We start from the raw sequence: 18,530 nt of genomic DNA on the forward strand, positions 1-18,530 counted from the left end.
CAGCCAAACAGTGTAGGTCTAAGGGGGTTAACCTAGAGGCCGGGGTCAGTACCAAGGGGAAAGGAAGGGGTAGAGGTGGGGGGAGAAGGCATCGACCGTAAAAGTGAAAATAACTCTTTCATTAAAATCATTCTATAAGGTCAAGTCTTCTTCCTCTATTCAGGACCCCAAAAAGCTAGGCCCATCAGAAGGCTCACAGGGAGGTTCTAACAGTCCTAGCAGGATGCAACCAAAAGATTCCCTGGATTTTGCCCGGCGTAAGTTCCCCGACATGAAAACCACCCCGCAAAGCAACATGCAGTTGCCCGGGTTACTTGACCCCCGGAATGATTTAGTAGAGAGGTCCAGGAACGTTCTATTTGCCATCCATCCCGCAGTAGGAATTTCAAATAGGTTCACCGTGTTAGCGTCCCAAGATGACCTGGTTGGCCAACAAGACTGTCTTGCTGAGGGTGTCGAACCAGGGGCCGTGTCTAGATCCCTGGCAGAGATCCTACTGCTCTTAAAGATAAGATGACAAGCAGGTTTACTGTTTCAGAGACAAACCAGGCTGTGATCAAAGCATCATGTGTGGTAGTAGCTCATAAGCTCGAGGAAGTTTCACTAAGAACTGACACTTTGGAGCTGGAGATCCTGAAAATCAAGGAGGCCCTTCATACATCTTCAACGGATATGGCAAAGCTAGCTGCCCAGAATAAATAATTAAAAGAAGATCTCCAACGCCTGGAGAACCACTCAAGGAAAAACAGCTTGAGACTCATCAACGTTCCGGAAGCGCTTGAAGGCACAGACATCAAGGGGTTTGTGATATCCTTGTTAAAGGAAACAGTGTTAAAGAATTCCCCCAATATAGACCTTGAACAGGAGATACAACGGGTGCAACGTGATATGTTTAAAAGTAACCCAACTAAACAGAAGCCCAGGAATATTTTAATCAATTTCCTAACATATTCTGCTATATAATCTTGACTTATTTGTTAATATTTGTGTTTCAATGTATCAAGACTGCTGTTATAATGGAATTTATGTAACTCAATAAAAAAACAAAGGCTCTGTTAAATATATCATAAGTCATAAGTCATAAACTCTTGCAGAGACTTTGGATAATATTTTGTTGGAATAAGACAGCAATGCCTTAATAACAGCATTTGCTGGCATTTCAGAAAATGGATCAACACTTAACTCAAAAAATGTGAAATGGCATTTGAGGAAGTAGAGGAACCATGACTGAAGTGTGGCCTTTGAAACAAATCCACAACTTAAATAAACCAGCTTGTTGGAAAACTCTGTATTCTGTATTAAATAGCATTTGTAGTGTATTGGAAAAGAAACCTTGCAGGATCTGGCATTTGAGTTGTGTGTGGAGAGAAGCTCGTGATGTACACATCCTTGCAATATGTTCTACCTTACAGTCCTGTTGGGGCGAAATAGGTTTGTTTCGGGAAAACTTTGAAAGGACATATTATGCCATTAAGCATATTCCTGATTTTATTTAGTCGTTTGGAACAGGAACTATGTTTGGAAGAAAAGCTGTTGTTCTGCTTTACTTTTTTATCCTTGGTGTGGGATATTCTAATTATGTAAAATGATGAAAGCTCCAGAAAAGTTTCATTGCATGATAATGAATAAGGCTTGAGAGTGGCTGGCCTTTCAGGGTATGTTTAAGGTGAACATTGGTTAGAAAATTAGAGATTATTGTTTTTTTTCAAAGGAGTGTTTGCGCATTTTCCCTCCTTTCTGTATTCTGGTTCCAGCCCAAGGAATTTACTTGGGTATGTGCACATGAATAACAGTAGTTTCAAGAACTCCTTTCCTTCAATAGGGTTTCTATACAGCGCTACAATCTAAGTAGTACACATGATTTTGCCGATTCTGCCAGTCAGAATTCAATAGAATTAGATTTGGTATTCACCCAAATAATGCAGTGAAAAGTCACCTTATATGCATTGCCCAAAATCGCTGCACCCTATACTTAGTTCTCTGCAGCTAGAGGCCAGCAAGCTAGTCTTTAGTTTAGCTCCGAAAGAATCTGGTGTAGTGCATGACTTTTGGCTGTATCGTGTGTCCTGTTTCCTGCCCATACACCCTTCTGGCATGGCTTCCGCCCAGTGGGCAATGGAAACAGGGTGTGAGTTTTGACCATACACGCTTTCAGTTCCTGCCCCCATAAAACCCACTGAGAATGACCCACGGGAACCTGGTAGCCTCATTAGATGATGGGGGGGGGGGGAAGGGGGTTGTCAGTAGTAGGGGAGTAAGGGGGTTCTAGGGGGAGGGGGCGACGGTACAGGCAAAAGAATAGGTCAGAATATATGACTTGGTGCACAGGCAAGAAAAGAACCGGGCGCTTTTCTAGGTTCATTAAAAGCATATACACAGAGATACAAAAGAAAATTTGCACTTACGAATGGCTAAACTAAGAATATTAACTATTAATATATGTGGGCTCAATGATGTTAAAAAGAGGCAAAGACTAGCAATAGGTCTGCAATCAATTGGAGCCGAAATTGTATGTCTTCAGGAGAAACACGTTGAGGGGTCTCAAAGGCATCTCTCTAACAACCTGGGATATAGAGTTGTCGTTGCCACTACACAGCCAAATAAAACTCGTGGGGTAGCTATCCTGGCACCGGGTGGGGGATTTCATTTTATAAGATCAGCCTCAGACCCATGTGGCAGATGGGCAATAACAGAGTGTCAATATGCTAGTGGGGAAAAATTCACGATTTGCTCAATCTACGGGTGTGTCACCGACGATCCCGAACTATAGCTGTTTTTATCTAACGAATTAGCACATTGGCCGGTTCCCATGATTATGTGTGGTGATTTCAATATTAATCTTCCACCAATATGGCTTTCAGGACACACCTTTAATTATTAAGGCAGGAAAACAAAAACATATAAGGCCTTGGAAGCACTTTGTTGTAATCATGGGCTAGTAGATTGTTGGGAGATGAAACAACCATACAACCACCCCCATCAAAAACTTGCCAGATTGGACTACATTTTTATGTCAAATACTATCCTTTCTAAATGCACTATAGATCGGCTCCCTAGGGTCTTTTCCGACCATAACCCTCTAATTATGAGCTTCGATACTGAGACAATTAAATCCGATCGCAGTAACTGGACTTTTGAAAGACCGTTATTAGTCAACGAAAAATACTACAAACATATGGAAAATTGGATTCTTGAGTTCTTAACGTTTAATATGGGTAGTGCTCCGTTGGAGGTGGTCTGGGATTCACTAAAAGCAGGGATAAGGGGGGAAACTCTCAGATTTTCAATCCAAAATAACAAAGAGGCAAAACTAAATTTGAAAAATCTACAGGACAATCTGGCCAGAAAGGAAGAAGACCTAGTCAGACTAGTACAAGGTGGAAACAATATAGAAGGGGCTGTCAGGGAAGTAACTATAGCAAAAAATCTCATATCGGAAATATTCACTACTAAAGCAATTAGTAAGGCCACCGCGAACAAAGAGAAAATCTACGACTGGAGCGAACAGGTGGGCCATCAATTGGCAATTAGTTCAAGACAACAAAACTCCAAAACTATGATTACAGCAATCAGAGACCCTATCCACGGTTTAACCTACGACCCAAAAGAGATTAGTGATGCCTTTAAGAGATATTACTCGGAGCTTTATACTCATACAGGCAATAGTCAGGATAAAATTGATGAATATCTAGACCTATGCTTATCCCAAGTAGATCAAGAAATTCTCGTTGAAACTCCTGACTGGGTGGAAATATTACTTTCTATACGTAGCCTCTCTTCTGGTAAAGCAACAGGCTTAGATGGAATTCCAGTGGAATTTTATGCCAGATTTAGTAGTGTATTGAAAGACATCTTAACTAAGTTGTTTACTCATGTGTTCCAGAGTGGACGTCCTCCGGAATCTTGGGCACGGGCCAAAATTATTGTTTTCCCTAAAAAAACACAAAGACCAAACTGAATTAGGTGCATATCGCCCAATCACTCTAATTAATAACGATTCCAAAATATATTAAAAAATGCTAGCAAGTAGATTGGCACCCATAATCCATAAAATGATATCTGTTAGTCAGCATGGGTTTGTCCCAGGGAGATCTACCACTGATCATGTCCAGAGGTTGATCACTCTCTTTGACATGGTCGAGGTAGCAGGAGACCCTATGGGCCTAATATTGCTTGACGCAGAAAAAGCATTTGATAGGGTCTCCTGGCAGTATCTATGGTCGGCCATGTCAAAGAGCGGGATAGGGGACCAATTCATTAAAGCCGTTCGGAAAATGTATGTCACTCCTGAAGCAGTGGTTATGGTCAATGGGGACGTCTCTGATACCATCAAAGTGACGAGAGGTACAAGGCAGGGAAGCCCCTGCTCTCCCCTAGTTTTCGCCATATTCATCGATCCATTTATCGCGCGGCTGGAAACAAACCAAAGTATACAACCTATGAAGACCTCTACTGGCGATACTAAGACCTTAGCTTTCGCAGATGACATTGCGATTGTTACAGTCGATCCAATTATAACAGTTAAGGTAATGGAGGAATAAGCGAAAAAGTTCGGGGAGATCTCCGGGTATAAATTGAACCAAACAAAAACCCAGATTATAATTTATAACAAAATTAACTTTTCTGATGGAAGGGTTGTGGACAATGCATTATATCTTGGTGTAAATATCACCTCCGACTTAAATAACTTAGTGACCCTGAACCTGGACCCACTATTGAAACAAACAAAAAAAATCTAACTAGGTTACATAATTTACACTTAACAATCATTGGAAGGTGTAACCTTATCAAAATGGTATTCTTCCCCAAATTTTTGTACTTTTTTCGCACAATTTGTCTAAACTTCGACCCATCACTATTCAAGGAAATAGACAACATCTTTTCTCGCTTTATCTGGGGATATGGAAGAACACGCAGAGCCCATAGATTTATTACACATACAAGGGAAATGGCGGTCTAACGCTGCCTAACTTTAAAATGTATTGGTAGGCTACAATTATTAAATACAGTCGTCTACCTTTAACCCCCAGGCAAGATTTTAATCCCATTCTGTCAGTTCTAACTCCACAGGAACTTATCCTTGGCAACGAGGCAAGTAACCACTTATGGAAATTAACGTATGATTGCCATTTCAAAAAAGTGCACTTTAAAATACTTAAAGGCATTTACACCGTGTGGAACCAGGTTCGAAAGCTTTTGGGGATTGGTAGGTTTTCCTATTATACTACGCTATAACAATACTAATCTTCCTGGAATTTTTATGGATTCATGTATGAGGCGATGGGTCAGATCTGGAATTTCACAGTTCGGCTCGCTGTATGATTCAATGGGTTTTTGCTCATTTGAATCCTTAAACACTAAATATCGGTTGGATTCACGCGATTTTTTTAAATACTTGCAAGTCAGGGATTTCATCTTAAAGAAGGGGGGGGCAGCGGGTGCTTTAAGAAAACTCTAGCAATTGAAACCGTGGTTAAAACAGATAGGGTTAAAATTGGAGAGATCTATAAAGATTTAACTGCAGCACTACCAGATGATGTAGATAAACATGCATGTAATTGGCAAAACAAAGTAGGTATCTCAGAGGTGCTAGCTCATAAAGCATTGGAACTGTCAAGCTCTATATTAATGTCCACCAAACTACAAGCCCAATTTTACAAAACTTTTTTCCAACTCTATTACACCCCTAGAAGGATATCTAAATGGAGTGTGGGCAAAGGTACACTCTGCCCTAGATGTATGATGTCCGAGGCCGATTTGACACATAGGCTGGCCGCATGCCACACCTTAGACATTATTAAACGAGAAATCTCTATATTTCTATCTGGAATTTTAGAGACTAGTATAGAGATTACCACAGCAGAAATAATACTAGGGGTTGATAGGGCTATTGGACCTAATGCCATGCAGGGACTTATATTTATCTCGATGACTGTACTAAGAATTTGCCTGACATCCGCTTGACTGGATCAATATCCACCTACATTTCAACAATGGCGGACGCGCTTTTTAGCTATATACAACCTTGAAATAGCTATTTATAGTCGGAAGGGCTTGAAGAAGAAAAAAAAAGGACTAGAAATTTGGGACCCGGTCAGATTATGGGCAGGGAGACCGGATTAGCAATGATATAATGAATAGTAATTATATGTAATTACTAAAATGGAGATGTCCTTGGACCCTCTTTTGCTTTTTGCTTTTCTTGTTCTTCTTATCCTTTTTTTTTTCTTTTTCTTCTGTTTCTTATTTAAAACTATTTTATTTGGGACAATAACACGATGATGTATTTGCAAGTTTAGAATGTTGCCTGTATCGGGGGGTTCTTAGGGGTGGGGAGGGTGGGTTATTTTAACCACTGCAAAATTCAATAAAGAATTGTTAAAAAAAAAAAAGAGGATGACCCGCAGAGGTGCCAAGTGGACTCTGGTCGGATAGTCTATTTTGTGTCCTGCAGATTACTGACAGAAGGTGTAACTTTAAGCCACACCTTGTGTTCAGCACTCTTGTCCTTACTGCCTGCTGAGCTTGGCCAGTGGGCATACCTCAGCAGACACAGAGGATGTGGTCTTAAGCAGTCATCGCATGTACCCAGTATCTGTGCCACCAGTGTCAGCATGGACTTCTGTTATGTTCTATAACCATTACCAACTGAGCGTATTCATTGGACATCAGTTTTAACATGTCCACTTTCCCAGACGCCCCTGTCGGTTATTATGTAAAAATACTACTTTTGAGATTCCTCTACCAATCTGTACCAAGTTTATGAAGAGCAAACATGGTTAGAAATATTTCGTTTTGAAATATTTTGGGCGAATTCAGGCCACAAATCCAAAATAATAAGCAATCCAAAAATGCTTTCTGTACGGCTCAGCTAGTAACAGTAGGTATCCATACCACATGGTATGGATACCTAGTTACTGGCAGGAGCCATACGTTTCAGTATGCACGTATTTACTGAAGCATACTGCTAATGACTGTAGACGTAACAAATTCTTACACACTATATATACTGGTGCTAACTTAGGGCCTCATTAGGATCGCGGACGGACTTGCGTCCGTCCGCGACCCCAGAGCAGGAGGGAACCTCCGCATGGCATGCGGAGTTCCCTCCTGTGCAATTAGGATGCGACCGCCACCCTGGCGGTCACATCCTTTATTTTTAACATTGCGGCGGGTGCGGCTTCAAGCTGCACCCGCGGCAATGTTAAAAATGCAGGTGTTGCATTTGTATGCAGAAAGAGGCAGGCACCACGCGGTGCCTGCCGCTTTCCGCATACAAATGCAGGGGGGTACCATAGGTACCCCCCATGTGCACCCCCCTACACATGCTTTTCCACGGCGGAAAACCCGCCGCGGAAAAGCATCCGAAACAGGCCATCCTAATATGGCGGATGGTGTCTGACAGACACCGTCACCATATTAGAGCTTTTCCACTGCGGTTGTAAGCCAGCCGCGGCGGAAAAGCTGTGGACGGAAACCAGGACCCACCAGCCATCCTAATGTGGCGGTGGGTCTTTGGTGGGTCGGCTGCGGATTTTCCGCATCCTCCGGGCCGGCGGTGGCTTCCGCCGGCCCAGAGGATGCGGAAAATCCGCAATCCTAATAACCCCCTTAGTGTTTGTGTTGGGATACTGGTGAGGGTCGTTATTGGGAGTGTATCTCATCATCCTAAATCTAGGGAGAAAGAAAATATTTCCATATTTGTTTGTGAACATTAAGTTTAGAATGTGAATACCTTATCAAGACATTGGCAATGTAGTGTTTTTGGATAAAAGGAATTTGTAAACTCCTACTGGATTTGAACTCGTCCTTCCTGTACAGGTGTGCCTACAAAGTTCCACATGGCCTCAAATAATACACATTAACAATTAGGTGCACTAAAAGGATCATTGTAACCTAATTTGGAAATGGCAGTTTGAGCTAAAGTGTTTAGCTCATCCCAACCAGTCTTCTAATTCATTCTTATTCTGCCTCTTTTGAACATTTGATTAGTGATTTTTATTTTTATTAGCTATGCAATTGTGATCTGATTTGACTAGTCTTTAGTTGTAAACCACACAGCGAAGATTGACAGTCGTGCTTTCAAAGAGATAGAAGAATGGGCTGGTGACTTGATTAGGAGTGGTGGGCCATTCTTTCCAAATGGTCTATAGAAAACTATATAGCATGTTTTTTGTGTTGCTTTGAATATGAAGTGGGTTCTACCCTTTTTACATGCTTGTCACTAAAATGGCTATCTAAAGATGTTCTACCTGCCTTAACTCTTAATATAGTTGAAAGCACCAATCACCAATACTCAAATCTACTGTGAGCTAGTACATAGTTCCAGGAATATAGTTGAAGAGTGTACTGCCTCCGAATTATGTCTTTGCTGCTAATCAATCTGCCTTGACCCTATTCTAGTAATTTAAGCACAGCTAGATGTCTCCTTGAACATCCAGTGGATAAAGGGTGGATAAAGGATTTCATCTCATCTTTTATACCTCATCATCCAACTTCTTACTCTGAATGGGTACCAGCAAGTATGTAGGCACCCATTTCTTAAGGCACTATGTTGTTTACTATGTGTGTACCAAAAGTGTACCCACTGCTTTCAGTAGATTTACTCCTATGTGGACATTGCCATCTGTTTTCCTGGCACATCTTTCCCAGAGTTGGCTGCCACAGTGCTGGGATGTTCTCAATGTCTGGGATTGCCTTAAAGAAAAGAGATGAAAACCTTGAGACTGTTAAAACATTTTATTTTAAGGTAACATTAGGTATAGTGTGTATATTACAGAAAAGAGATAGTCTCCTCTATCAAGACGTTGCCTATTGGCTCTACATAATGGTAGAAAAGTAAAGGGGCAAGAATGGAGCCTAAGGGACTCAGTGTGGGGCTGTAATGGGGAGGAAGAGGGGGTTTTGATTTTGATACATTGTGGTCTGTATGACAGATAGGAGGTAAATCAACTTATCATTTTTGTATCCATACCTATTGTGTTCCTTAGAATTATTTTGGGGGGGTTTCATGGTCAATGGTAACAAAGGACACTCACAGGACAAAGAGGCTTCATTAAAGAGCAGATGGAATCCTCAGCACATTTTAGGACAAATATTTCAGTGCTATAACCTGTATGGAAGTCTGATTTGAAATCTCTTACGATATGTCTACTGCAAGTGTAGTCGTGTAGTTGGTTGGCAAAACACATTTCTAAAATCTTAGTAAGTAAAGGGAGGCCAGCAATGGACCTGTAGTTGTCAAGTGCTGAGATTGTTGAGGAGAGGGCATACATGGTCCACCCTTGATGGAATCAGAGAACAAGCTAAGGTTCAATTAGAGGTTTATGGTTTGTAGTCACAAAAAGGTGAAGGCATTTGAGCCTTCCTTGGATAGAAAAGGTGAAATAGGGCCTTAGGAGAAATCGGAAGTTTAAGTGTTTACTACGGCCATTCCAACATTTAAGTGGTATTTGAGGTGAAGGTGCTGTAGGTAGCTGGTGGACTTTTCTAGGCGAGATTTCTATTATGTGTAGCAGAACGGGGTGTGCATTTGGCTATGTCCTTCTTGATTGTCATGATTCTGTTTAAGAAGGAGTGAGGATAGTTGCATTAAATTGTGTGAGGGGAGTTGAGACAGACACAATTGATTATTTCTGTACTGTATTCTTGAATCAATGTTTGGAGTGGTTAGGTTCTCCTTTAACTTCAAGGAGGTGGATTTGGAGTAGAAAGTAGGATTTTCTGGCTGTTTTGAATCTAAAATGGTGGACAATTGTTGGGCAATCTCTCTATTTCCTTTCCAAAGCTAGGGGTGTTTTTTCACATCTTGTTAACATCACTTTTGAATGACTTGATTCAAGTCAGATATTTTCAGGTTTGAAAGTGGTAGGAAGTAGTTTACTCAGGATGGTGTAGATCTCTTTTTCACATTCGAATACCTAAAAGCTGTCATCCCTATTGTTTTTTGTGCTGAAGGAATCATGAGGTTACTATTAGTGCCTGCTTCACATTTAGGGGCCGATTATGATGTCGGACGGACCGGAGTCCGTCCAACATTGTTTGGGAACTGGAACCGAACGACCGCCTATTGTGAGTTCCTGCCCAGAAAGTAGGAAGCGACTGAACACAGTTCGGTTGCAATCCTATATTTTACTATGGGAGCATGCATTCCGAACAGAATGCATGCCTTAATTGTAAAGAGCAGAGGTGCAGTTCATCCCTGCATCCGTGGCAGGCACCTAAAGGTGCCTGCCACCGGGTGCAGGGATCAACAGGGGGGGGCACCATAGGGGCCCCCAGGCCACCATTCGGAGGCCTTGCACCCATGGGGGCCCGCAGTGGGCCCACAAAGTAACATTTCCCAGCCTTTCTGTGTCGGAAAGACCAGCACAGAAAGGCTGTGGGAATCTTCCATTGTAATCCCTTGGCCAGAAAGAGCTGCCCAAGGGATTGATGGAGGATTTCCGAATGGCAGCCGGACTATCCGAGCTCGTCGGAGACCATTCAGAAATCCGGTTCGGATTTCTTTCCGACCGACCCAATAAAAATGGATTGGTTGGAAAGGAATCCGAACGGGCCATTTCGATGCGGTCAGAACGGCTCCAACAGATGGTCGGGACCATTTTTGACTGCATTGAAATCAGCACCTTAGTGTGTAGCAGATGTGTTGACATGAGTATTTGATAGGAAATATGAAAGTGGCCTGACCAGTTAAATCTGAGGAGGTTGTAGATCCTATTAGATTTTTGTGACCACCTAGCCCAAGGTGGATTCCTTGTTGTGAGCAGAGGAGATGCACTCTTGAAAAACACGGTTGTCAGACAGGAACATTTTAAGTGGGATTTGAGGGTATCTCCGCTATTTCCCAAATGGCAGTTGAAGTTTCAGAGGAAAGAAGCTGGTCTGTGATGTAATGAAGACAATCATGCTCATTGCCTCTCATTCAAGATAATTCAACTCATACATGCATGAGGTGAGTTGCTGCCCTTTCGTGCCCTAGTTCATTGGAACGCCATCATGCCCATCACTTGGATCTGCTCAAGGTTTGAACTGCCCACTTCCTGTTCAAGATAATTGTCAAGTCTAAAACAAGGACTCACAAGTGCCCCTCAGAGGGTCTTAGCCACAAAATATATAAACCTGTTTGCATGTGATTGAATGGTGATCTATAGTCAGCTACACAACTTGTGGTGCTGTGCTGTACCAGCCCTACTAGTATATTTAGAGAGAATTTGCTTCACAATCTAAGGTCATGTTCTAAACTGAACTATAAATTTTCTTTCTATGACACATCCTTCTCTATATTTGCACTGTTCCTATTATGTACCTGACCCTGAACCCAATTATCTCTTCTGGAAGTATGGCTGGATCGTTTGTTGGGCAGCTTTAGGGCTGCCCATTAGAAACACTCTGAGAAACCCAAACATCATCTATACAAGGCCAAAAAAAGCAATAGGAATACTAAAAGCTACAATGCTGGATCAGTGACAGGGGTCGAATTTCAAATTCAAAAGGTTTATGAACTATGCCGAAACAAAACCAACGGAATAAACAGGACATTGTCTATTGGAAATGAAGCACCTCAAATGATGGTTCCTAGATTTCAGATTTCAAAACAACAATAGTCCTTGAACATGGTTAAAGACTTCCATAGAAACACCAGTTCTGAATGTACTCATTTTGGAGGCATTTAAGTGTACAGCTGGAGAGTGAGCTTCCTGAAGCCCCTGAGCATTGATTGTGGAGGACTGTAACTCAAAGCATCTTCAGGAGCAACTCAAATTGCTGCTGTTTTGTCCTGTTGCCACATGCCACTCATGAGAGAGGGACTGCTACAGCGGAAAGTGTGAAATTTCAAGGGTGGTCAGTTAGTGCCAACGCACAAATGAACTTGCACCCAATAGTAAAAAGCAAACTATCAGTGTTTTAAATGTTGGTGTTAAATGTTAAGATTGTCAACAAAAATAAAGACTATCACACACTGACTCAATCACTTACTGGCTCACTCATTCATGTATAAATTACCAAGCATATCTCAGCCTTACCAGAGGCCCCTGATGGAAAGACAAGGGTAGTCAGGGCAATATTTCCGATCAGCACTCGAGTGTAGGCTTCCTTAGAGAAACAAAATAAAATAAAACGTATTACATTTTTTCAAATTGTAGACATAGAATAGTACGTATGTTTAATATCCATTAAGTAAGTGGGTGAGAGGTTTAGTTAGGTACTATGGGCCTTATTCACAAAGGTAAATTTTTACTTTTGTGTAAGTTTAGGATTGTTTGCTATGCAGAAAGGGATTTACGAGTAGTACCTTTATGAGTGTGGAGTCTCTGCACATAAAAAGACCGATCTCGTAAATCCCTTTGTGAATAGCAAAACATGCACAAAGGTGTAAGTTTACCTTTGTGAATCTGGGCCAGTGTTAATTTGGTGATGAGCAGGCACTATGTGCTGTGGGTATGCAGTGTCAATACTATTGATGTAGAATATTTAAATGTGAGGCGTTGATTAATGGGGTAGAGGAAAATCCAGGTAATCTGTCCAAGTTCATTTAACCACCAATCTTCCTTATCCACAATTTGTACCAGAGTAATGTGGCGCTTTGCAATTAAATATATTACTTGAATGTACAACCTAAAGTGTGCAAGTATTTGAAAATCTCTCCCTTTGCTATACCCGGATTACATGACCATCACCACATCGAGGAGGGCACAGCATTGCCATGCACTGTGTCAACATAAGACAATATAGCTAAAACATGTAACACATTATTATTACATTTAATTAATAACATTAAAAGAGGTAATTTATTGAAATTAACACACTAAATTAATAAATCTGTAAAATACATTTAAAAAGGCAGGGTTGTGGCAGTTACCCGTAATAAAATATTCTTAGAATCGTTATTAATAAGTATAATTTAATTTAAATTAGGATAACATATTAAACAATGGTAGCTTATTTACTTTCAGAAATATATTTTACACATATTTAAAACTAAGTCACACAATAAGGGATTTATTACGTTTTTTATACCACAAACATACTCAATTAGCAGTAGAGTGCTTCACATAAGCACCGTATTACGCTTTTATTTTTAATGATACAAGTGTAAAGAATAACATTAAATGCAATTGTAATCTAAAGGTTTTGATTGTTCACTCGGAAAGTACAACATTGCTAGTGATACTGTAAATATTACAATAATATCAACACTAGCAAAATTATTACTAATGTGATTTACTAACCATATTACACATTTATCCTTTTTGTGTCAATTAAAGAAAGATTGTAAAAATAAGAACAGAGGTTATAAAAAACAAAAAAGAGGAGAAGTAAATTAATTTACTTGGAAACAAAGCACACGGTACGGTGTCTATCATGTAATTTTTTTATCATGCCTTATGAATAACCAGTACATGATCGCCTCCATGCATGATTATATAGGCATGACAGGCATAGTATAATAGTTTTTGATACAGCATATGAAAAACTATGACTGGATAGTCACCATGCAATTGTGTGCCTGCTGACGGGCCATCAGGTATGTTTTTTTCCTCATTTTTCATTGTCAGAAAGGAGCATAACAGAATTACAATAAATAATCTATTCAAGTCAATTATTCAAGATAAATCAAGCTTGTCATAATAGCTACAAATGTTTCTACAGAGTTACCCAAAACATAATTCATACATATAAATACAAATACTCAGTCAGTTAGTCAGTGAGTCAAAAAACTTTTATTCGGCAACCGCTGCCATAAAAGCACAATAGTATAACATTTTTACATGCAACATCTTAAAATAACATACTAAAGATTAAGAGAAAATAGAGAAAAAAGAACAATTACAATAGTTACTATTTGACATTTAAACCCCAGATGACAAGAAGGTGGCAATATGGAGAGGGTTGCGCCCCTTCATGTAATTAATCCATGGAGAGCGTTAGGCATAGTCAGATATCTCAATTAAGGGCAGTTTTTAGCAACATATTAGATGATGTCATCATATAGCGCAATCTATTTAAAAATATAAATAAACTAACAAAAAGTTAAAAAGAAGTAAGCATCAATTAATACCATTTAAAATCAGGGAAATTGATCTTAAATAAAACATTACCTTCTCAAATCTATACCCTAACTTTTAACTAAACATCTGCGTTTGCACCACATTGCAAATAAGAATTTTGTTATAGCAACAACAAAAAACAGTTGTGTTTCATACTTTAGTAACCTAAAGACCTCTCTATGATTTCTTATTCCTAGGTTCCTGCAAAGTTGGAGAACCCATTTAAAACTAGCGACATTATATGCAGGGCAACAAAAGATGACATGGGTCTCCGTCTCTTCTGTCTCATTGCACTCGGGACATAACAGTTTATTGGCACCCACCCAATTGTTGGTAAATGCGTAGAGGGGCAGCATCCCGTGCCGGAATTGAAGAAACAATTTCTTAGCTGCAAGAGGTTGAATAAGATCTAAGGCCAGCTCCAAACTATAGTGCAGTGTTACATCTAAGAACCTGGAGGTTAGAATGGATGAGTCAGTCAATTGAATGATACACGTCAGTCTATGCTCTTTCAAAGCAGAGGTTAGTGACTGCTTAGAAGTAGCAAGACATGACTCCTCAGGTGCAGACCACAAGTCATTTCTCCCTATTTTATTAAATGAATCCCGAACAAAGGACAGCCAAGGGATCTTCCCCGCCCCCAAGATAGATATAACTGATTTTATTTCCTCGCTATAGTTTTCCAACACTGGCGTGCTCCATAGCCGTCGCCATTAGAGGAGTGGGCGAAAAGCGATCAAGTCGGCAATGGGAGCAATACCCAGGTCCATCCTTAACCCCTTCCCTGCTCATGACGAGCTCAGCTCGTTATGAGGCACACTGGAGCTGTGCTTATGACGAGCTGAGCTCGTCATGAATAAAGTAGAATAGCAATTTCCAGCACAGGATGGGAATTGCCTTAGCAGCCAAGTTGTTAAGGGTATTAAGGGGGTGCTTTGTGGAAGGTCCAAGAGTTGTCTTAAAAAAAAATGTCAGTTAAAGTTAGAGTATTAATTGGACAGTGGCCCCAAAGTTCAGCTCGGTACAAAGTGGCTCCCCTTGCTTGAACCTTGTAGATTTCTGCAGGGGGGCCAATGACCTTTACGGCACAACTCTTATGCACTTTTAAAATCCCCCCACTTGTCTGTATTAGTTTTAAATTTGCCTTGGTAATCTGCGGCCCTCATTCCATTTTGTCATTTAGGGTAAGGCCCAAGTAATCAAAAACTGGCACCCTCTCTAAGGGCCTAAGATCCATTTTAGGGTGAGGGCAGTTAGTAGAGTCGGCATGGAAGACCATATACTTTGTTTTCTTTATATTAACCTCCAGATTCCTTTTCTTGCGAAACGAGCTAAATTCCTCTAGGACACGCTGCATCCCCATAGGTGTTTTAGATAGGAGCAGCATGTCATCCGCAAAAATTAGGGCTGGCATTTTGCGGTTAGCAAGTTTTGGAAAATCTATATCTTTGACAGCTAAAAAATCCTCAATTAGCCCGTTTAGGAAGAGGGAGAAAAGAGTTGGTGCGAGCGCGCACCCTTCTCTCACACCCTTCTCTACGGGAAATGAAGCTGAAAGTTTCCCGCTGTTCCTGAATCTTATTTTGGCAAAGGTACCTTCGTGGAGGCGTTAGGCTGTTGACAAAGGTAAACTGGAGCCCTCATATCAAGTAGTAAGCCCCACAGTAGGTCTCGATCCACCATATCAAACGCGGATTTGAGGTGCACAAATGTTAGGTAGAGAGAGCCTCCCTCCAACATTATAGTTTTCCAATAGATCAGTTGTAGTCTGAACAACTGATCTATAGTTGAGGTTTGGGACCTAAACCCTGCTTGTAAGGGAGTGAGTATGTTATGGTCATCCATCCAAATCTGCAATCTTCCCAAAAGAACACGATCAAAACTATTTTGTGTTACTTCGATTAGGCTAATAGGCCTGTAGTTTGCCGGTTCTAAAGGGGAGCCTTTTTTGTAAATAGGAATGATCTTGGCACCCACCCATGTTTGAGGGGGTGTCAAGCCATGGAGAATTGCATTAAAAATGCAGATATGGAGCCCAAACTACCTGTTCAGTTTTGAACAGGTCTCCTGGAACCCTATCCAATCCGGGTGCCTTGTTTGGTAAAACTTTGGCCAGGGCCACTGTTACCTCCGCCAGAGTACAGGGGGGTATATCGGCGAGAGAAAAACGTGAATAAATTCAAAAGCAGGCGGCCCTGTCTCAATGACTCCTACTTGAGACTTAGCGTATAACATTTTAAAATGTGATTGCCAAACCTCCTCCCCAAGGTTTAGCTCGATTGCATTCCTGCCCTCGGGTTTTCCTGTCTTCACCAGGTTCCAAAACCCTCTTGGATCTGCATCGTCAAGTGCTTTCTTAATGGCCTGCCATCTGTCAATTTCCCATTCAGATTTTGCTTATAAAATAATTTTCTTAAAAAATGCCCTTGCCTCCCTAATACATACAATCTCACCCTCTCGGAGTTTAGTCAGCAGAGCTTCTCTTCATGCCCTATTATACCAGGGGTTATTACCTCTTTGTTCATTCCTTTTGTGGGTTGAGGTGCTATAAAAAACCTTTGCCATGGTTCCAACCATATCCAAGTGGTTTTCCCCCAGCACCTCTAAAGAATTAGTGGCACCGCTATTATCTATAATAGAGCTTGCCTTTACCAGAAAGGGTATGATGGATTCATACAGGGAAGCCATTGCCTCTGAGGATTGTAAGAATGTTCCCCAGTGGATTCTTCTGCCTTCATCAATTGCAATCAGATCAGGAGGAGGCGGGGTAGTCAAAGCCTGTCCTGCTGCTGAATGGCACCAATCCAAGGTAACAACCAGCGGATTAGGGTCACTTTCAGTATGGGTCTGTACCAGGAAGTTCACAATCCTATGCCAGATATCCACCTTCACCAAAATATAATCAATTGTGGAGGCCTGGCCATTCCTTTCAAAGGTATATTTCCCTGGGTTATCAGCGACCGTTACATGCCCTCAGTGAATAACGGAGGGTAAGTGAAGTCAACTGCAGGGCTAGAGGGGACCATCCCCTCACAGGATAAAGATTGCACATTGGGATTCCCCACGTTGAATCCTCATCACTCGTAATAGGGTGAGGTAAACCATTTAAAGGTTCAAAATGGCAGTTGAAATCCCCACCGATGATAGTAAAGACTTGCTCGGGCAGCATCGAGAGAAGGGCAGACAGACAATCTACCGTGTGCGAAGTCTGCCCATACCTAACAGGGCGAGAATAAACGTTAATAATAGCCACCGTTGGGAAGTTGTTGAGGGAAAGGATAATACATGAAATATAAGGGGAATGGGTTTCTCTCAGTATATTTAACAACCAAGGTGTACACCGACCCAGATACCCAACCCCCGATGGTCTTCCCCTATGCCTCTGAACCGCCGTTTTACAGTAAGTTGCAAATCCAACTCTATGCAAAGATTTCAAGGCCCAGGTCTCCTGGAATAAGCAGATCCCATGGGTATCAATGAATTCACCCCAATCGGGGAGGTCCATTTTAGCATTTAGCCCAGCTATGTTCCAAGACAACATCCTTAGCCCTTTTGGTGTAACTACCTCAATACTCTGTGTATCTATAATGGGCTCCCCTCTCTCATGGGCCACAGGCGGCATCTCCTCCTCATGGCCGTCGTTAATCAATATTGGCCCCAGAGTAACTAGCTACTTCCCCTTCAGCATTCTCTACTAGTGCCAAAACGTTGCTCATCGTCCGAAGGTAATCAAAAACCACAGCTCCCTGAGGCCTTTCGACTTCTATGGCCTGGGATGAAGAAGTGGACTCCCCCAGTTTGATTCTATTGGGCAAGCTCCCCTCCCTACCGGGTGGAGTGCTATCTATAGCCTCCTTGATGTTATCGATGGTTCCCCTACAGATTTCTTCTCTCACCAATTCCCTGCTCAAGATCAATGTCTGGTCATGGGCCACAACTCCCTCACCAATAGTGGACAAGCCTAACTGTTGGTCCTTGGGAGTTAGTTATTGACTACTAGAGGTCAGTGAATCTACCTGGTCTAAGACGCTGTATCTATTACTTACAGGGAAGGCAATTGGTTGGAAAGAATCAATGTTACAACACCTGTTATTTGCGCTTCCTACCTGTGCTCTTGGTTCCCATCTTTCCCATGGCTTAGCCCTTCTCTCTAATGGAAGATAGAAAGGGTAGTTAGGGTAAAAGTAGGTTAAAGAAAGGGACTGTATCCCAATGGCCACCCGCGTCTGATGCCAATCACATATGTGTTCGACCGCCCGCCTATCTCTGAAGTTAATCAAAATGCAATCGCCCTCAATATGTTTACAGCTTACTCTATGCGCAAATAACATTTCACTGAATTCCTGCAGTGGGAGTGGTCTATTAGTATTTAACCAGTGAGTAAACTTATTTTTTAAATCAGAATATGACTCCTCTTTACCATGTTCCAACACAGGGACACCAGCTAATACAACAACATAGGAGATTGTTGCAGGTGGT

General features: G+C 41.4%; 1 protein-coding gene across 1 annotated transcript in view; it reads right to left on the reverse strand.

The window, feature by feature from the left end:
- LOC147718812 (xaa-Pro aminopeptidase 2-like) overlaps positions 1-18,530 on the reverse strand; it is a 398,012-nt gene that overhangs the window by 155,953 nt on the left and 223,529 nt on the right. The window contains exon 16 of the mRNA XM_086966784.1: positions 12,027-12,096. Coding sequence (XP_086822910.1) covers positions 12,027-12,096 — 70 coding nt within the window. The remainder of the gene's footprint in view (positions 1-12,026; positions 12,097-18,530) is intronic.

The sequence above is a fragment of the Lissotriton vulgaris genome, chromosome 4_1 (assembly GCF_964263255.1).
Source record: "Lissotriton vulgaris chromosome 4_1, aLisVul1.2, whole genome shotgun sequence".
NCBI lineage: Eukaryota > Metazoa > Chordata > Amphibia > Caudata > Salamandridae > Lissotriton > Lissotriton vulgaris.